Source organism: Hermetia illucens, chromosome 5 (genome assembly GCF_905115235.1).
Source record: "Hermetia illucens chromosome 5, iHerIll2.2.curated.20191125, whole genome shotgun sequence".
Classification (NCBI taxonomy): domain Eukaryota; kingdom Metazoa; phylum Arthropoda; class Insecta; order Diptera; family Stratiomyidae; genus Hermetia; species Hermetia illucens.
This window is the reverse complement of record NC_051853.1, coordinates 91,130,924-91,152,718: the sequence shown is the minus strand read 5'-3', so window position 1 is coordinate 91,152,718 and position 21,795 is coordinate 91,130,924. Positions and strand designations below refer to the sequence as shown.

At 36.8% G+C, this 21,795-nt stretch overlaps 1 protein-coding gene across 1 annotated transcript; it reads right to left on the bottom strand.

Moving 5' to 3' along the window:
- Window positions 1–882: 882 nt before the first annotated feature.
- On the bottom strand, window positions 883–18,096 carry LOC119657677 (cytoplasmic dynein 1 light intermediate chain 2). Its single transcript, XM_038064706.1, has 7 exons — window positions 17,696–18,096; window positions 3,829–4,019; window positions 3,369–3,769; window positions 3,022–3,251; window positions 2,848–2,959; window positions 2,606–2,785; window positions 883–2,517 (listed from the first exon to the last, which is right to left on the bottom strand). The coding sequence occupies exons 1-7, from the start codon at window positions 17,776–17,778 to the stop codon at window positions 2,269–2,271; spliced, it is 1,446 nt and encodes a 481-aa protein (XP_037920634.1). The 5' UTR covers window positions 17,779–18,096; the 3' UTR covers window positions 883–2,268.
- Window positions 18,097–21,795: the final 3,699 nt, after the last annotated feature.

Below are 21,795 nucleotides of genomic sequence, written 5' to 3'. Positions count from 1 at the left end.
CACTTTTTAGAAACGAAAAAAAATCGAGTTTGACGATGATTCCATGATTTAAATAAAGAAACAAAAAAAATTGAGCAAGAGACACCACAAAGGTGTATAATGGTTTGGGCTGTTATAGAATACAATGAACAGTCAAAAATTGTGCTCTTAACTTGAAAATAAAATGCTTCATTTGCTTAATTTGGCAGGAGTTGCGGATCCCACCACTTATTCCTCAACAGGTTAATGTTGAAATTCACTGAATTCATTGCAAATGTGGGAATAAGGAATATTTTTAGTAGGAACAAATTCAAGTTCTTGATTTCCCGACAAGTTTTCCAAAACTAAATATTATCAAAAACTGTTAATCCTCTAGCCCGTATTGTTTACGCTCAAGTCAAATAATTTCAAGGTGCAAAGGAATTAGAAGTAGTTGCTATTCTGCACTGGTCGAATTCCAAAATAAATTATAAAATATACTAAATACTAAAAAAAGGAAAGATTTAAAAAACATTAAAATATCATGAACAGCTGGGTTTGACTGCTTGAATTCCATTCTACATTGACAAAAATACAGTGTTTTATCTTTTTTTCCCACTTGAAATTAAATCTTTTTAAATTATTCCATGTGTTACAGCGAAAATTTCAGTTAATTACTCTGGAGAGTGGGTGCTTTTACCTAGATACATACACAACTCCTGGGGATCGTTTAAGTTTCTTTTTTATTTTTTAAAAAAACAGAGGATGTTCATCATTTTTACCGGCACTGTATAGGTTGATGCTGTGCTTATTAAAGAAACTAAAAGTAATATGTCATACATACCACACAACGCAATCCTATCCTTTCCCAGATATAAACGCAAAAAATTGAAATTTGTAGAGAAAAAACCTTAGAAACCATAATTTTCCTTTTCTGATCTTCTGCCCCTTTTTCTTTATTAGAAAATTATTAATCATTCTTTTCATATCTTACTTTTCGATATTATTCATGAGAACGAGCTCTACATAGGTGATTGGACCGTTAATATTTTTTATCAGTATAAATGAATATGTATTTTTCACTTTATCTATCTCTCCCAGCTGAGTTAAGTTAGAATAGTAGATTAGACAGACATACTTGGCCCAAAAGCAACAAAATTCCGAAGCAGCTTAAAAATATCAAAGTTGCAGGTATTGAATGTCGTATTGTAATCACAACATTTACAATCATAAGTAGTCAGAAAATTCTATACTCAAGGCATCTGATCGAAAGTCAATAGAATATGATTTCTCCTCGTAAAAATGTTTTCTTACAAAATAAAAAAAATTATCTTTTGAATAATTTTGCGCATCAAAAGTTCTTTTAGACCCGTCACTGCTAGTTTAATGTGTTCTGTGTATGATGTAGTCGCGTTGGTCAAAGGTTAATTTGTACGATAGAACAAGAACAAAGTAATTACTTTAAACCATCTATTTTCCGATTTCGCTTCGTTGCGGCCAGTTAGTCACTGCATATTTTTCAAGTGTTTTTCTTTGCTAAGATAGGAAACGTTTCGATGCCAAAATTCATAACCTCATATTAAGTAACTTTACAATATTTTTGTTTTTATTTATAAGATTTGTTTAAATTACTACAGATTTACTTTTGGATTTATGGCTAGTAAGTATTTTCTTATAATTTTATTCTTTCGAACTTAGTTTGATACTGGGTACAGATAGTTTACGACAGTTGTTTTTGAAACATAAATATCTTCTTCCTTATATTTTACATTTACTATTATATATTATTTACTTCCTGGTTTATTTAAAAAATATTTAATAAATAAAGGATATATAAAATCTTTTAAAATATATACGCATTGGGAGAAATACTATATAAAGCATCAAAATATTAACAACTTGCCCTATCAAGGTCTTTTTATGCTTTGTATCCCAAATAATAAGAAAAGACATTGTTAGTGACTGTTAACAGAAAACTCGATTCATATCCTTTCTACTATTTCAAACTAGCATTTCATGAAATGCCTGCCGTTGAGATTTACACGAGAATTTTCAATCGATGTCATCCTTTTCCTTCGATTCGAAATCTTTTCAAAATTAAAAAAATGGCAAAAAGATTTGATCGGGAAAGGCCATAGTTATATGCATTTTGAGGCTCTAGCGATCTCCTCGCACGCTTTTAGTTCGACTTGTCGCAGTTACTGCGATTCCGAAAAGATGTAAAGTTCTTTTATCTTTTTTATTTAAATATTTGAAACTATATTCCTATCAATTATTCTTTTTACTTATTTTTATTATATAATAATCTCTTCAACAATCACTTTGTGAAAAATCCATCTCTTTCTTAAGACTTCTTGATAAGCGTTCGAGTTCAGCAGTCCTCATTGTAATTTTCTCAGGTGTGACATTTTCAAGACCGTTTGGTGCTCTGGGAGTGGTTCCTGCTCCCGGCGTTCCAGGATTACCAGGTGTGCCCGATTTTTTTAATAGAAGGGAATTGAAGAAGCTTGCAAGAACCCCTTCACCACCTGGAGTCGAGGGATTTAACTTTACATCCATCTGCGAAAAAAAAATAGAATTATGAGAATGACATGATAGCGCAAGTAAAGGGCAAGGTAGCTCTGAGATTTAATCCATCCAGCATTACCTTTTTCGGTGAGCCTTGTCCAGTAGACCCAGGAGTACGATTCGATGGCTTTCCACTTTGCGACCTTAGCGGTGATTCGCCTCTAATTTGTCCTTGACCTTGTTGCAGAATCTGTTGCTGTCGTATTAAAAATGTTTGTTCATCTTCCGTTTGCACTTCGATTTCACGGTTTGAAACCGTCTGCAGGAAAATAAACGCAAGATTAATATAATACTCTACTACACACGTAATTAATTATGTACTTTTCGTGTCGGAGGAGGTACAATAACATCTGTGTAGTAGTCCTCTGCCTTACATGAATGCATATTTTCATAAAGTATACTGATTTTCTTAAGATTATCCCAGCCTGCAGGACTGCGAATCAAAGGATAAATTAAATCAATTCCCACTCTTAGACCGTTCCCTTGCTCACTTACATCAGAACAGCATCCTTTTCCACAACCAACGCTGGTGTTCGGAATGGTATATCGTAAATCCGATGTGTTAAATATTTATAAAGGAGATCACAGTTTTTATCTTCCTTGACACTTGTGTAGAATAAAGAAGCCCCATATTGTAAACAAAACCGACGAATCCATTGTTGAATGAAATCAAAATGTTCATCTCTGTAATCGTATTCTTTCTCTAGTGTTGTCATATAATCAGTCTGCAAAAGAACCGTTGTGAATTTAGATGTTTATAAAGCAAAGTTAATTGGGATCTTGCAAAGTGCTGAACATTTTGGCTCAAATTCAAGATGCTCCTTTGGCTAAATGTTACTCACCTTTGTGACTACAACAACGATATCCAGTCCTAAATTCGTTGTGAGTGCTCCTTCTGGCAATGGTAGAATATCATCATCGTCTACAGAATTCATCCTCACACTTCTTTTTATTGGCGACCCAGGGTCCATGTCGTCGCCAACTTCACAATAGCTCTGCCAGGCTGACACCAAACGTTGTCTGGCTTCCTGTCGTTCTTCTTTTTCAAGCTTCAAAGTATCAATGTGATCAGCTAGGACCTTGATCCAATGTTGGAGTTGTTCCAGCCAACTCCATGGTGTGTTCATCGACACTGTTAATATGACTAAAGTATGTGCATAATTTGCTTCATTTAATGCGAAGCTGAGAAGATTTGTATGGCCTGGATCACCATCCAGTACCCAAACTCCTAATCGTGTTACGTCTAAATAAGAACAGAATCAAATTGATTAAGATAATTTTCAGGGTTATACACAATCTTACCATCTCTGTATTCATCTTTTACATCAATATAAGCGTATTCAAGTCCAGAACCTTTTTTCGGGTCCTCGACACCTTGTAATTTAGCAATCAAGGTTGTCTTCCCTGTTGCGTTATCGCCTAGTACTAAAACTGATTTGTTTGATGGTAGTTTTGTGCTGCCTTGTTTTTGAACTTCACTTAAAATTGAAGACCTATACAATAGAATTTTTTGTAAATGAATTGGTTCATTAAGTGTGCATAACAATATATCAAAAAACGAAAATTACAGTTTAAGCAGCAGCAACAAGACTTTCTGGCAACGAAGAAACGAACGTGAACTTCACAGTAAAAATTGTAATTATCCAGATTGTGATGTTATTTATAAAACATGATGGTCCCCAAGTCTAATTTATTTAGGCGGAGTTGACGCCAGGCATTCGATAGAGCCAAATGGCGCTTGTGAACGGGACAAAGGCTGACGAAAAAGAAGAAGAAGATCCAACTAGTGTAACCCGACATTGGTAAATACCTCTGTGCTGTGCTGTGGGGCACTCATTAAGGAATATTACTTGAATGTTTTGAAGCGTTTGCGTGAAAATGTCCGACACAAGAGACCAGATTTCTGAAAAGATTATTCGTGGATCTTGCATGACGATAATGCGCCATATCTCAGAGAGCAACGATTCTGAACGAATACAAAGCCAAAAGCTCAATTTCATTGACCACTCACCGCATTGATCTGATCTAGCTCCATGCAACTTTTTTTCTTTCCCAAACTGAAATTGCCACTCCGTCGAACCCGTTCTAGAATGAGATAGGAGAAAACAACGCAACAGGATGAAATTGCAACGGCTCTCGAGATAACCAAGACCAGGCTCCACGAAAACGTCATTTTATACCATCCAGAGTTTAGAGCACATCCTAGACAACGTAGACATTACCGTCAATCAGGTCAAGATTGGCTAGAGCTGCGCTAGTACCGATGTGATACACACCGTGCGAAGCAATATTTATGGCAAAATTATGATAATAATATTTGTATTTTACCACGAAGTTCACTCAAGTTAAATTTATTTTCTGGCATATAACTGTACTTCTAGATCAATAGATATTTGGTTAGGTATGAACACACTTCTACTTCTACTTCATGAAGAAAAAAGCAACCGAAAGTCATCGCATTTTGGTGGAAGTTTATGGTGACCATGCTCTATCTGAGCGAACGTGTCAGAGGTGGTTTGGACGGTTTAAAAGTGGCAATTTTGACTTGGAAGACGAAGAGCGCGCCGGACGGCCAACAATTTTTGAAGATGAAGAATTAAGAGGCATTGCTCGACCAAGATCCATCCCAAACGCAAGAAGAACTTGGAAAAACACTTGGAGTCATTCAGCAAGCCATTTCCCACCGTTTAGAAGCAATGGAAATGATCCGAAAGGTCGGAAATTGGGTTCCGTATGAACTGAAGCCAAGAGACGTCGAACGCCGTTTTTTCACGTGCGAACAACTGCTCCAACGACAAGAAAGGAAGGGTTTTCTGCATCGAATAGTTACTGGCGATGAAAAGTGGATCCATTACGATAATCCCAAGCGTCGGCCAACGTGGGGATACCCCGGCCATGCCTCATCATCGACGGCCAAAGCGAATATTCATGGTGAGAAGATCATGCTGTGTATATGGTGGGACCAGCTGGGTGTGGTATACTATGAGCTGTTAAAACCGAACGAAACGGTCACAGGCAAACTCTACCGACGTCAAATGATGGGTTTGAGCCGCGAACTCAAGAAAAAACGGCCGCAATACCAGCAAAGGCATGATAAAGTTATTTTGCAACATGAAAATGCTCGTCCACATGTTGCACAGCCCGTTAAAACATATCTAGAAACGTTGAAATGGGAACTCCAACCCCACCCGCCGTACTCCCCAGACATTGCTCCTTCTGATTACTATTTGTTCCGGTCGCTGCAGCATGGCCTGGCTGACCAGCACTTCTCCAATTACGAGGAACTCAAAAAATGGCTCGATGAGTGGATAGCGGCCAAGCAGGCCAATTTTTGGCGCGATGGTATCTATGAATTGCCTGAAAGGTGGAAGAAAGTTGTGGCTAGCGATGGGCAATACTTTGAACAATGAATGTATAACCAATTTTTCACAATAAAGCTTCAAATTTAACAAGAAAACCGACAGAACTTATTTGTAGGCCCTATAGTTCAAATACATTTACTGTATTTCGGAAACCATTTAATGCCTTTCCCAGTGTAATTTCTGAAAATGAGATCAATAATATAAAATTCCTAGTGGAAAAAAGCTAAATTCAATGAAATAGCTACCGGAGATGATGATGTAAAAATCCAAGAGGGCGTTAATATGAGTAAATGATTGGCGAAATTTGATTTGTAGCCAAGATAAACGATATTCAAAAGTGTACATAGGAAAGTTAACAGATCATTGTTTAAGTCGTAGTTTACTACGACAAGAATATCCACTCTATGGCAAATGTCGAAAACATTCTCCAGGCTAATTTTAGGCTTCGTAGCGAATTATAAAATCAACTTTCAGCCCTTTGTAGATCGCAGTTAGCCGATTTTTTTTTAAAAGATCTCACTAGCCCACTTTTAATCAATGAACGGATCTGATGCCGCGTTTACGATGCGTATAATGAGATGTCACTTACGTATTGTACTGAATGTAAGTCGACTTTAGGAGTTAAGATTATGGCAGCCCCATCATATTATGATGACGTGGAACCTTGCAAGCTTCTAACTTTTACGTTACGTATCGTTTCCGTTTAGTCAAGTGAACTCAACAGCCAAAGACACATATGGGATTGTTTAGTGTATGGCGGGAAACAGGATTGAAAAAAACCTTGTTAAAGGTGTAAAAGTAATTGAGCATTGAAAATGTTCCGTGAATTCGAGTAGCCGTTACGTGGGCTGTGTTTTTGTTGAATTTCTGAATTTGTTTCATTTTTCCCTGTTTCAAGTTCATACATCATCATACAAAATGTTTGGGACAATATTCATGATATAACGGTGGCCTTGCGGGTTTCCGTATAAAGTTGTGGGAGCAAACAGTATGGATGGAAAAAAAACACAAAAAATTCATAGCTTCACGAAACAAATCCCTCTGAATATAATTCTACGATAAGAAGGTAATTTTAGTTGCAGTGTCGCACTTTCCGAAAACAGCCTTGCAGATGTACATACATATATGCTCTTTCCATGTATTAGAACATGGAAACAATTGCGATGCTACATATTTTCTTTGCAAAACAAACAAACAATCCTAAAGATTCTTTGAAGCATATCAGAAATCAGCGAGAGAAAAAGACCAGGACAAACGTAAGATGTAAAATTTAAAAGCATCAAAATCAAGAATTCATTTCTGTATTAAAGCATTCAATATAATTTATTTTCTTTGATCGTACTGCAACTTTATTTTCAAATATGTAGTAATATTAACTATTTTTGAGTTGAGCGGGGTAAGTAAACACTACGTGCACACATATACATATAGCAGCATTCTTATCACAAAACAATTTAACTAGGGTAATATTCGCGATAAATACGACGCACACACATGGTGCATAATCGGTTTTACAAGAAATTTGAATTGATTTCCCTCTTTTAAGCTATGCAAAATGGTTCCTAATGTGCTCATCTCGTGTGGTCGTACGTAGTGACCCATTTCAGCTTATTTTAAGCCAAATTATTAAATTCATTGCTTCCTATTATATTTCAAAAGTATATTTCTTAACTTTAAATTGGGAACAGAATTCAGGACGAATACTATGCATCTAACTACATTCTCTCGTCTCCTAATTCTCATCAAAAAATCAACTGACTTGCGTTTTAGTTCAACAACTCGTACCGTCTTGAATGTGAGCAATTACTTCAGTTTTTATAGTGCCCATAAATGGATTACTGCGCTATCTTGTTTCGCATTGTGAAACGCGCTGTTGCACTGTACACACCTATTCATTTGAATAAGCAAGTAATATTTATTTAATTCAAAATTATGGGCATACATTTTATACTTAATTGGATATCTAACAGTGGGCGATAACTAGATTTTAGATTTAAAATCTTCACACTGTGCTCAAGATAAACTCGTCTATGATAGACCTGATGTATGTATTTTCGTGCATACACGATATTATACTATATTTATATTTAAAGAGACATACGCTGAGGGGGGTTATATTATGTAACTGTGGACAGATGACTTATAAATAAATTTAACGAGCACTGATTTCACTTGGAACTGTTTAGTTTCATTAATGTAAATATTTTGCTCACGATGAATCACCTTTTCAACAAGGTAAGAAAGCACAAATCAGTCATCTACCTCATGAAACAAAAAACAAATTAAAAATCAGAAGTTAGACGCTTTAGGTATGAAAGATTTTGTGTATTTCTCACGATTGCTCAATTTGTGTGCATTCTATTCGATTATACACTTTTCAAGGTCCCTTTCAGAGAATTGAAAATTGTCTAACCAACACGCTGAAGTTTACAATTGAAATAGTTATAAAAAATACTTGCTATTTTATGTATTCTTCCAATGTAGGCACTATTGTACATATTCTCTCTGAATCTGTTTCACCGCAAATTTTCAGGGAAGAAACAATTTTGAGCTCCAATTTTTAAGGTGCAAAACAAAACCTTATTAAAATAGGTTCAATGTCTGTCTGTCTGTCACAAGCACTTTTCTCAGAAACGGCTATACCGATTAACACCAAATTTGGTGAGAAGGTGGAAACTGTGGACCCCCAGACATGCAGTGAATAATATCCTTCTAGGGTGAATTTACATGTAAATGGGGGGTGTAAAATTTTTTTTCACCGAATGTAGTCATGTGGGGTATCAAATGAAAGGTCTCGATTAGTAGTTTTCGAACGAAGCCGAGCTTAGTTTAGAGATTTGTTAGAAAAGCGGGGATTGGGAGGGGTGGAAAGGGATTTATTTATGGTGCCCAGGCCTCAAATACTCTCCATACCGATATCTGTTCAAATAAAGTTAATAATCTACTATTATTTTTGGGAAAATTGAGTAAAACTTCCCTTAAGTTTATCCCAGAGTTATAGAACTTGGTAGTAATATAAAATATAATATGAAGCATATTGTATTTGATCAAAATCGTACTATTAGTAACAAAGTAGCTCAAAATTGTCTTTACCATGTAAATTTACAACCTGAAGTACTAATTCTGACATGCTAAATGTATATACATAACGGGCTACGTACAAATGGGATAGTTCTACACTCAAATATACTTACAGAAGAAGCAAACAAAACCTTTCATACCTGAAGCGCCCAGCTTCCGGTTTCATGACTTGTTTTTATTAACAATGATTGGAGTTTCACAAAATTATTCTCTATTATGAATTTAAAATTAACAAAAAAGTAAAAGAAAAAGTGAAAATAAACTTTTTCCCCCTCCCCAACGGGGCTTGATATCGGAGATCTGACCACACCAGTTCACTCATTCAATTCTTGGTAATGATTATGCGGAGTAATTTTATATACCTTTACGTCATAATTTATAATTATGAAATTTTTTAATAAATCTACTTCATTTGAAGGTAATTGCGGAGTTATTGTCCAGTAATTCACAGCTGCCAAGAATACTCTTAATTTATATATGGGGCTGAGCCTAGGTGTCTGTCAGACTATTGACTCCAGTATGATACTGACGTTATATACATACATATATACCTTGGGATGCAGCAAATTCACAGGAAAAGTGTAACTTCGGCCTGCTATAACTTCGTTAACAATAACAGGTTTCCATTTTATTTTTAACTTTACTCGAGACGGGACACTGGAGTGGGATGTATTTTGAGATCTACGTTCTGTATAGATGCATAAGACTTTTTTTTCAAATTTATGAATTGGGGAGTTCTGAGAACGAGATAAAAGGTTCAGATTGATCCACAAAGAACCTTAAAAGCAAGCCGGAAACTGTGAAGTTTTGGTTTTTTACGAAAGAAACCTTTGGAGACGAGAACCGGTTTTTTTAAAATGCATTTTATTTACTGAATTGAGGAAGGTTTAGGAAAAGAGGTATGAAATTACTGTCATGCGAATCAATGAGATAGGGAAAAACTACGTTTTCTAACAAATACAAGAGGCAAAATATTCTTTTGAGTCCTGCTTGCTAAATGGTATGGCGATACAAATATCCTAATTTGTCACCAATCGGACAATTGCGAAATTAGCTAGACAGTTGAAGTAATAAAAACTTGTTTCTTTTTCCCTAACTACAAGTTGTTACAAGTTGTTAGCACTGATGAAGGGAACAAGTGGTTCCCGAAATATCGGTATTTGCAAGAATAAATACCCACACCAACGAAAAAGAAACAACAAGTTTTTATTACTTCAATTAATTAATCGTTGGAAACACCGCATAATTTCACTCTGATTAGCTAGACAGTGATGAGTGACGTTTTCTCTTCTCCATAATAGCCCAATAGGGATAGACGGGTAAATGGACTAATTTGTTTACAAAGGCCCATACCATATATGAAGAAGAAATGCCATTTTCATATAGGTTACAACAAGATGATAATTCAGAGCATTCTTCAGGGCTAGTAAAAATTAGTTATTATACTCCTAGGAATATGAAAAACTCGGCCGTGGAAAAATGCACTAAATTCACATTGTTTTTTCCATATCAATTTTCATAATTTTAATTATGACAAAACAACTCCCTGAATCCTCAATATCAAGTAATCATTAATGCTACGCCAATAATACGCTGATTGAGAATATCTAAAATATGTAAAGATATTAATCCCGTGTAAAGGGGATTCCCAACTGCTTCTGGAAAACGAGGAATGACTCGCATTGCCCGAAATGTTTAATGTTTTGTCACGATAATGTTGAAAGGTTGGTGTGTGTGTGAGTGGGCACCATGACTACAAATAGTTTATCGCGATTAGCTTATAAGAACCACTTACTAGCCAGGAGTCAAATATTACATATAACCAATGTATAACTGTTGATAAATAATCAGAGCGATAGCCTTGTCAACATATAAGGAAATCATTAAAATCGCTTTTTAAATAAATTAACGCAAATTCTGACATGGTGCATACTATTTCGTTGCAACCATTATTTGTATGTTTTCATTCAATTGCATTTTTCTAAAATATGTACACTGTACTGTTGTGATTAACTTTTGAACAAATACAAGATAAAATAGTTCTACTATAATTGAGATTTTCATTTCATATTTCCTTTGATCGAAGCTAAAGCAAAGAGAATTCTTCAGGCATAGTTTTAGTCCTTAGGAAAAATTTTTCGGTCCAGATTTATCACAGCTCAGGGTCTATAATCCTTTCTCTGAATTGAGTATTTGATTTTTGTTCCGACTAATGGTTTCGCCCAGTGCCACAGAACACTCATCAGGTACAGCTTTTGCGATTTATAGCAACGCGGAGATTGACCAAACCAATATATAGTGCGGGAACAAAACGTGCTCACAGTTTTTAAAGATGTTATTTTATTAAAGAACGAGTGTATTTTTAATCTTTATATTATATGTTATATATGATTTTGTATTGACATAGAATAAGATGTATTTTGTCAACTTTTGACACCATTTTGCAAAGAAAGTACAAATGAACGAACTCAAAGGCCAATATTTTGTCGCATGTCCTTAAACAGCAGTAACTGCACGATAGCGCTGAAAAATGGAACCAACAAGCGAAACAATCGGATCCATTGGAAGTCCCGTCCACTCTTCTTCGATGGCAGTGTGCGGTTGTTTTTGGAAAATTATGTTCCCTGATCTTTCTGTCAATGATTTCACAGAGATGTTCAATGATAGGGACTTTGTGTAGGTCGTCGAATCATTGCACACAACTCCTGCATCCATTAGCTTTTGACTGGGTCGAGACGCATTCAGTTTTACACTTCCTTACATACGAGAATATGATGCAACATAAATAAGACATATGAATATAATTCATACTCATATAGTGATATAGCTATATATATGGGAGTAAATAACAACTAGTAATCACTTCATTTACATTGCTCCCAAAATAAAGATCAGACGCGGGCTTATAGTTGGCTCTGCTCTGAACGATTCCATTGCATAGCAAATAAAGAAACTGACGCACTTTCCTAAAATGCAGCTCGTCCACTATTTAAAGAGACGCTCAAACAAAATATTTGTTGTCGACATAGTAGACTATCGAAATAAAGACCCCCAAAAAGCGAGCATTTCCCAACAGCCAATGCCCGTTTTTCTACATTTCTACATTAACATTTTTCGAAACATACGTTTTTCGTCTTTTGTTAGCTTGATGCAAACGTATTATACTTTATTGCTTCATTTAGACTATATCTCTGCAATAGCTTTGCTCAAATTTACAATAAAGTAAGGGTTGGGAAAACCAAATGCACATACCTAGATTTCAAAAAGTTTTTTGAAAACATCTTTTTTTTATGATACAAATTGCTTATTGATAATGCAATAAATGCGGATGTCTGAATATGCAGGATGTGCGCTACCCTATTTAAGTAAATTATCCAGGGAAATATGTTTCAATTGTGTCCTTAAGTGGTTCGAATCGCGTCTTTTAAAGTGGAAGAACATTTTTAGCTCTTGATGTGAAAGGACAGATATGAAATACCCTTGCCAAAGGATTAAATGTGCCACTGTGCATTAAGAATCAAAGAAAGAAAATTTGAGAGGCGCGGTGGGCGCCATCCAGGGAAGCAAGTAACCAAAAATGGAAAAGCCTTTAACAAAATTGTTAATGAAATAAGGACCTAGAAGCTTACCAGTATATGATACACAATAAAAGCCGAAATAAAAAAGAGAAATTGTCGACTGAAAACGATCCCTCGTGAATTTGAGGCCTGAGTCCCAATAAATTTGAAAAGAGATCCAAAGTATATCAATATAAACATAGAATCAGTGTCTGTTTATAATTTCGAATTTTCAATCGAATTCGAATCTAGAATAAGGATGGAACTGCTTCAGACTTCCCAGGGATGAAAACCAACAAATAAAAGATAACGTTTCTTACTTGCACGAAAGCAACACAATATCACAAGATCACACCGCTTGTAATTGGTAAAGCCATCCTCTGAGAGCTTTGTGAAAATCTGAAGTTGTTTCGTCGAACTTTCTATGGCAGGTTTTGTTCCAGGTTGAAACGTCCTCGTTATGGTTTGTCAGGGAAATATTTTAATAAGGAAAGCTTTAAGAAACTAACGATGTAGGATACGATGTAAAACTAGCATTCGCTTGGGAGAAAGTCGACCAGAAAACAATTGCAAAATTATGGAAAAAAATTTTAGATCCGATTATATGAAAGACCGCAACCCGGACAATATTCCTTTAAGCATTCTAGTCAAAAAATGATGAGCAGTCGCAACTATCGATCTCTTCGACTTATTTAGCTTTTTAATTTTTCATATTACATTTTTAGAAATCATCTACACGTTTAAAAATTGGAACCTGGAAAATGACTCTAGAAATTGGATGACTGCAAATATTATTGGATAAAATACATAATGACAGCTCATATAAAGAAGCATTGAACACACGTTAGAAAATGTCAGCTGCTAAAGTAATCCAGGATGGGATGGAATGTAACGATTCAGAATATAGTGAAATCACAGATATTTGAAATTTACGACAGAAAGCTGGAATTTTATAATCTCGAAAACCTGAAAGTTCTTGCACAGATAACGTACCTACTCCTAAATATTTTGTAAAATTTGTTAATCGTATTACTTACAACTTCCACTTATTTCAAATTGGCCGTCTTTTTTGTCCGACATAAATGTTAGAACCACTTATCTTAACGTTTATTGCATTTTTAATAAAGCAAGCAATAATAAAAAACCATTTTATTGTCATTGTGATATCAAACACTTCTGTTGCGGTAATGACAAGAACGGTTTGCTTACCAACCGTCGAGCGCGCCGGATAGAAGACGAGAATATCTCAAGTAGACTTCAAATGAATAATTAGTTCATCCTCCACTTCCATAAGAATTGCCGACATTTGGAGCAGTTCCACCTGTCATTGCAACTAACGTCGAGTAAGCAATAAAACGAATGAAATCGGGAAAAGCAACAGGACGACATCGCATCTGAGCTCTGGAAAGCGAAGAGTCGGGACCCAACAGGGTGGTTCAGTGAATTCTTCACACGGGTTGTTGAGGAAGGTAGAACACCATCTGACTAGCAAGAAAATACCACACTTGCAATTTGGAAAGGGAAAGGTAATCTAACGCAATATTGAAATTTACCGTCTGATCCGGTTACTGTCCAATACCATTAAGATTTTTGAAGGCATTCTTGACAAGCGTATACGCGAAATTGTTCAAATAATCGTAAATCAAGCCGAGTTTGTCAAGAACTGCGAAGCTACTGACGCATGGAAAAACACTGAGAGAAGCGTCGCCCTCTTTACATTGCATTTCTGGATCTGGAGAAAGCGTTTTACTGTATGCCACACGACCTCATCTGGTCATCACCTAGTATCAAAAATCTCGTGCGCTGGGTTCAATTGCTCTACCATAATTCGAAAAGTAAAGTTTGAAGTATGGCGGGTGTATCAAAATCGCTTCGTGTCTCTGGCGGTGTTCATCAAGGAAGCACCATGTCATCATTGCTCTTTGCTCTGGTTATGGACACTGTCCCATGGGACATCCGATGTGTAGCGCCATGTACACTGCTTTATGTAGATGATGTTTTCCTGGCGTCTAATAGCAACAATGATCTCGAGCAACTTGCCCAAAAGCTGAATTATCGCCTGATGCAACACGATCTCAAATGAAATCTGAACAACTGAATTTTTGACGGCCGACCCTCTGAAACAGACACAATCACTATCAGCGGGAGTGACCTGCCCAGAACAGCGATTTAAATATTTCGGGTCAATGCTATCCGCCAATGGAGAACTGCGTTATGAAATTGCTTCACACATTAGCGTAACCTGGATAAAGTGACGGTTCACCACTCATGTTCTTTGTGATCGATATATCAACGAACGTCTCAAATCTAAAATTTACCGCAAAGTCATCCACCCTGTCGCCCTCTATAATTCTCAGTGTTAGCTGACTATAAAAGACAATGAACGGCGTCTTGTGGTAATGGAGACGAAGGTGTTGCGTTGTACTAGTGGCCTGACACGCTTTGATTACATCCGAAATGAGGATATCCGCGATCGATATGAAGTTCACCGATCGTGGAAAAATTGCGTTGTAAATGTTCTGAACTATAATATCTAAACAATCCTCTATTAGGTTTAAATCAGGAAAATGTGAAGATCAATCTAGAATAGATACTTTATTAGCGGTAAGTCAGTCTTTTGTAGACCCCGACATATGAACTGACTCGTTATCATGCTAAGGGAATCTGCGACACTCCACGGAGTTGAAAATTTTCCAATTTTCATGATGACTTCGAACTTTGAGCGATTTCACTGGTGATAATGGAATTTGTATCATAACTTGACGTCGAGTACCAGTCGAGTCAGCTATGAATGAGCACCTGAGTCAAATCAGGGTAATAATCTCGGGCGAGCGCAATGCTGACACGTTACCTCCTGCAGGGTACTGTAATTCTGTAGTGTACCGTTACGGTCTTGAATGAAGTGCTCTAAGACACTTAAAGGCCCTAATTCAATTGGATTGTTGTGCCAACGATTATTATTATAAAAATATCGCTATAACCATGGTTTCAGCCTAAATGACGAGCAATCCGTATGGGTGAGGATGATCCAGCCCGGAAAGTCTGCAAGGGCAATATCTATGATAGAAAAAAAGACCTACTTCAGATGAAGCGGTGATCGGATATCGAATTGGTGGACCTCGACGTAAAGCCGGGATGTCTGGATATCGGTTGTTGAATGCTATTGATGATACAATTAACTGATTTAAAAAAATATCGGGATGAAAGCGTTACCTATGCAAGTATTTCCAGAAAAAAAATTCAAGGTAATTGAAAGTTTCTTACCTTAGTTATAAGAAATGTTTGAAAAGAAAATACAGTGGTTCTATTATTTGAGCTCACTGTGTCATTCACTCTCAATATTTCCTTGACCTTCAATCTGGTATTAACAATGAGTGTTGGGAGGAATGGGAGGAAATTAAGATAAAAATTCCAAACCATGGCCGGAAAAGAGAGCATTATGTGAGCACATATTTTTAAGAACTTTCCTGATGTGCGGGATGGAGTAGACGCATTCTTCAAAGTGAAAGAAAATCAGGATGTAGATTATGAAGAAAAGACGATAAGGGAAGTACGTAGCGAGAGGACAAAAAAGCAGCGATCAGGAAAGAAAAGACGTGCAAACAAGTGGAAAAATCCTCAATTTATTTGATTGTGCGTAATCACGTAAATGTCGAATTATGCAAATGAACCGCCCGAGTTCTGCAATTTACGAGTAAATACACACTGAATTCTATCACATTTTATATAAATAACAAATCAACTTCATTGGACTGGCAACCGTTGATGACTGACTGATAATGGGACGTAATACATCGATTTTCACTAACTTCTAAATGGTATTTCGGTTTCTAGCAAAATACGCTTTTAAGATTCGGCTACCTAACCCAATAACCCCTCGCACTAAGGGCACCTACGAGCAGTTGTCAACCAAATTGTGAACCTAGTCGAAACTGCAAATCTATAAGCAAGTTAGTGTGGGATCAAATTACTGTAACTTTTACAAGAATATCACAGAAAATAGATATTTGCGGAAAGCAGATTTCTAGGTTGTAGTTTGCTTAACGCCAAAATCTGGAAAATTGAGGTTTCTATATGAAATATAAGCCTCAAACTGAATGAAAAAATCAATCACATTTTAGTTTGAAAATTAAGAAGCTGTAAAAAAGTCCCAAAATGTTAGTATAATCAACAATTCATTAATTTGATTAAAAGACAGATTTCTTGCCAATCGAGCTACAAACCGTGATAAAGTTTTGAGTTGAGCAATTTTACTCTCTGTTAAAGCTTTCAAAGGAAATCTACAGCTAAAATTATGCCATTTGATTTTGTCAAATACTTGGTAATTGTTGACTTTCGTTTGGAATCCCATCAGCAGCAGATATTGCATTTTCAACAACAACAATAAGACATTCTATGAGGTCTTGTTTGCATAGAATTTAACTGATAATACAATAGTGCTGCGTCTCCAGCACAGAAGGATGCCATGGGACTACCCAAATAATTCAGAAGCATTTCATTCCCTAAGCTGTGCTCTTCTTTCTTCAAGAGGAGATTCTTTTAAAATACTCGCAAAAAATCCAAAGGTTATCATTAAAATTCACATTTCTGATTTCATTTCACCCGTGCCCGTCCTAAATAATTCAATATGGAATTGGCGTTCTGACGAGTTGGCTGCAAAACGATATCAGAATACCAAATAATATGTGGCGTGTCATGTCCAGCGCAGGATGGAAGTGGAGTCAAGCAGTGGGTGACTCATAGAAGACGGAACCAAATGCACGAAATGCAAAATACGAATTCCATTCGAGTAACTGTCTTGGCCCTGCGAAAAATATTGCACCTCTCCGGCGGACTCACCGTTCAGCGGCCGTGGCGGAAGCAACAGACAAAACCGGTACCGTCGCTCTGGGAGAATATTATTCATTCCTTCATCACAATACAGAGAAAATGTGTTTACCGAGCGAATGAGGTAATTCAGCTGACCATTGTTGCCTCCAAATTAATTAGCATATCAAATCCGCGTTTTGGCAAAACGGAAAGGTGTGACGGGTTGCTAAGAAAAAGGTAAGATACCGAGCAATTGGATGTTTTCGTGTCACGAAGTCTGCATCATCGCGCCGCACCAGGTGAATTTGACGCGCCGTGTTCGTTCTTGTTGCCAGTCTCTCCCCTCAACGCATTACGTACCATAAATTCTCCTTCTCGTCGCTTTTGTCCTTTTTCTTGCCAATCGTCGACGTCGAGCCATTTGTCTTTGTTTCAACTTCCATTCTAACGCCAAATACGGAACGTTTCACGGCCCCAACACACTAGGTTTAAACTTTTCCCGACGATTTCGCACAGCAGCAACGTCTTTGTACGGTGCCCCCGCGACAAAATAGAGCAGTGACAGACGAGGTGACGACGAATGATTCACAATCTTGCGAAAACTTACGTTTCACTCTTCACTAGCCGATCTACTTTTGAACTAATCGGATGAAACGAGACATAAGTTCATCTGAACGATTTGCCTATCGCAGAAAATTTACGAGTTTTTAGTAGCAAAAACTTTTCAAGTTCTCGGCCTCCTCTTCTCTGCGATTCGCTCATCGATGACAAATGCGACGTGAAGTTTGTTGGCAGTTCCTGTTGACGTTTCCATTTTTCCAATGTGGGAAACATGCGAACATGCGAAATTTGTAGGCGCGCAAATTATCATTGAATTGGAAAATAGGGAAATTCACATGACCGTTAAATTTCTGAAAATCAGTATTTTGGCGTTTATACTTTTATAAAAATGTGTTTTTCGCCACAATTGTGTGATTTTACATAACAGTCAATTTAAAATGTATAGAAAATGAAATTGGGATTTTTTTAGTAAAAAGGTTGGAAAAATCTAAACGATTCTCAGATGGTAGAAATTCCTAAAAATGGAATTTATTGTATATAGGATTCTGGAAGATTTTTGACCTTTGAAAAACCCTTACCTTTTTGGTAGAAAAGCAAATTCTAATTTTCCTCGGAGGATCAGTTCGATTCCGATGTTGGTAGACATCCCTACTGTCACGAAAATAATATAATAGCTAAAGTTATTCGAGAACGTATGAAAGAAAGAAGGCTGGTTTCCTTCTGTATCCTTTTGCGTTGACCACATCAAAGTCATTCGGATAATTGTGAAGCAGTGTGCTGCGTTCATAGACCTTGGGCAAATGGCTTTGGTTTCGGAAAAGATGAAAAACAGAAGCTAACTGAAGATAAACATCAAACAGCAATAGAATCCATGATTCCTGAGTGCCCGAGGTATGGTGCAGAGGAGGAGGATTATAAATTTCTCGGGAAGACCTGGAGAGAGCTAAAGCACAATTTGACAAACCAGTTAATATGGTGCGTGGACTCGGTGAATGCCCTCATATTGGTTACCATATATATACATTTTTTTTGAAACTAACTTTTATGTGAAAATACATAATCTTAGTTAAAAATATGTACTTTTAATTGTCCCTGAACCGACCATTTCCCAATAAAAATCCTAACGGCATTTTAAATAGTCCACATACTAGCAGCTCGGTAGCCAACTAACAAGTCACAATTCTCTTTGCAACTTATAGAGTTCTAAGATCTGAAGAATATCGATTGTGTAATGTGCGGTTGTTGCTGATGTTGCAAACCGCGCTTCAGACAGTGCAACTTGATAATAATAATCGTTGGCGCAACAATCCATATTGGGTCAGGGCCTTGAAGTGTGTTAGAACACTTCATTCAAGACCGTAACGGTACACTACAGGATACCTTATAGGAGGCAATGTGGTCAGCATTGCGCTCACCCGATATTATTACCTTAATTTGACTCAGGTACTCATTCACAGCTGAGTCGCCTGGTATTCGACGTCAAATCACGATACAAATCCCACTGCCAACAGTGGGATTTGAACCGGGACCTTCCTTACAACAGCCTTGTGCTCTAATCCGGACAATATTTTGGTAACAAGTAAATCTACTCTCATATCTGAGAAATTAAAAGTTTGTAATGCAAACTCAGGAGTCAAGTAACTTCCAAAAATACGGTTGGTAGACAAGACAGTCTATATTGAGTTTTATGCTGAATGAGAATCCGTCAACATGATTCAAATGTACGCACCAATAATTATTGCTCTGAAAACATTGATGTATCTGGAACTAAACTGCTCCGCACGAACGAAGTTGCAATGATTTTAATGTCAGGGCTAAACTTATGCGTTGTTTGAGGATTTCCTTCCGTTTTGAGCTGAGTTGTAAGAGAAGATTATACAAAAAAGTATTGGATGAAGTATAATATGCAGTGCAACTTGGTTACCATAAAAATTAATTTTTTTATATTCCTACAACCGTTTCCACAACTCAACCGCAACCTCTTCATGAACTCGCAATTTCGACTATGTATGTATGTATGACCAAGATACTAGTCTGTGCCCTACTTTAGAAACCCGGATCTATCTATTATATTTTATGTTAGGATAAATACTTATTTCGACTCTAGAGATTGGATTAATTATCCAGAAATCATTGACTTCTCGTACCTAGCGTAGTTAATAATATAACATCAGCCTAGCTCTGTAAATGGTTAGTCATCTGCACAGCAAACAAAAAACTCATTACGAACAATTTTTTATTTTGTTTCTTTCTCTTAAATAATGAACCAGAGGATCAAAATAACTTGCATGATAGTATAAAATATGTTCTTGATTTTCGCGACTCAACGAAAGTTATATTTACGTGTGTAAACCTGGGATAGTAACTTAGTTCTTTCAACACGGAAATTTACGAACCTCTCAACATTAACGTTACGGTCGCCAAGACTGTGTATCCCCATCACATGTCCGAGCAAGGTGTTGTCAGAGCCCACCTTGGCATTCAGATCACCCATCTCGACCACAATGCCACCTTTAGAAAGCCTCCCCTTAATAGCTTGCAATTGCACGTAGCAAGCATCATTCTCCACTATATCGGAAGTAGTCTCCGTGCATAGCACTATGTAATTGTGATGTTCCTTAACCTGGAGGAGCGTACGTACATTCCAGAAACTAATCATAGTCCATTTTCGATAGCCAAAGGTCGTAGTGAGGTCAGTTCCTATCCAATTCGTGGTTGATGTTTCGGTAGCCTTACAACAACCAGGGAAGACTTCAAGTATCTTCTTAAGCCCCAAAATTCACAAGGCAGGGATAGCTATGATCCTATGCAGCTTCTTAAAAAGAAAACGACGATAGGTCTATGACTGCATTGAAGCAGTAGAAACGTATCTAAATAAAGTTGTATATGGAAAAACGTCTATGATGTCATATTCAGAAATTATACTGAAACAGGAAAAGAACAGGAAAGGTATAGAAAAGTCGTTTGAACAAAAAAACAACACAAACTGAAGAAACAGGAGGCACAGACGTACATATTTATGGAAGTCCCCATGTTTCCGTTTAAAATGGCGGTCAATAAATAGTAGAAATTAGTCAATGAGGCAGGAATGAGAAAATGTTAACGCCCCTCACCCGCTTCACAATCTTTTTCTTCTAACTTCCATTGAAGTACTAACACAGACAAATTTTCCATGGGACTAAGTTTTAAGAAAATTACTAATATGTATTTTTTATAATATAGAAAGTTGTTTTTTTTATTTTTCTGCATCAGCCTGCCTTATAGTGGCTAAGAACTCAAAAAGAATCTAAAAAACAGCTGTGTTATGGAAAACAAATAGAATAAGTACAATTAGATGTATAATATTTGACGATGCCTGGGACTGGCCAATGGGAATGTACACTCCTTAGTTACTACTCAAAGTAATGAGAATGGTGGTCGCTTACACACAAGAGAACAATTTTTGTCCTATTTTATGGATGCAATATGTATCGCAACTTGAAAATAATAAGTTACCTACAGCAGCATACGGCAGTATCGATCGTACAAAGTTATGCTTCAGTTTGTCATCTCAACAAAACTAGTTCGTTTCATAAAAGTACCAATTGCAGGTTCAACTTCGGAGGTGCGAATTCAACAATCTGATTGATTCATTTTTAACCGGAGGCGGTTTAAAGCAGAGGAACTTATTGGCCTCAATGCTTTTCAACTTAGCCATTGAGCCTGCAATCAGAAAAATCCCCGTTGACACCAAAGTTACGCTGCTCCTTAAATCAACGCAAATGATAGCGTACGGCGATGACATAAGTACATATCTTATTGCGCTTCTTCCTTGGGGGTAACAAAACCTTCGTGAAGCTTGACGATTCAATGAAGGAAGAATTATGTGTCAATAAATAAAAGACCAAAATCATGGTCAA

Excerpts from the sequence above, each read along its gene's own strand:
- LOC119657677 (XM_038064706.1), bottom strand. The coding sequence starts at position 17,778 with ATGGAAGTTGAAACAAAGACAAATGGCTCGACGTCGACGATTGGCAAG. Across the intron at positions 2,786-2,847 it reads TACCTCCTCCGACACGAAAA|ACGGTTTCAAACCGTGAAAT; the intron begins GTACATAATTAA and ends ATTTTCCTGCAG. Across the intron at positions 2,518-2,605 it reads GACAAGGCTCACCGAAAAAG|ATGGATGTAAAGTTAAATCC; the intron begins GTAATGCTGGAT and ends TTTTTTTCGCAG.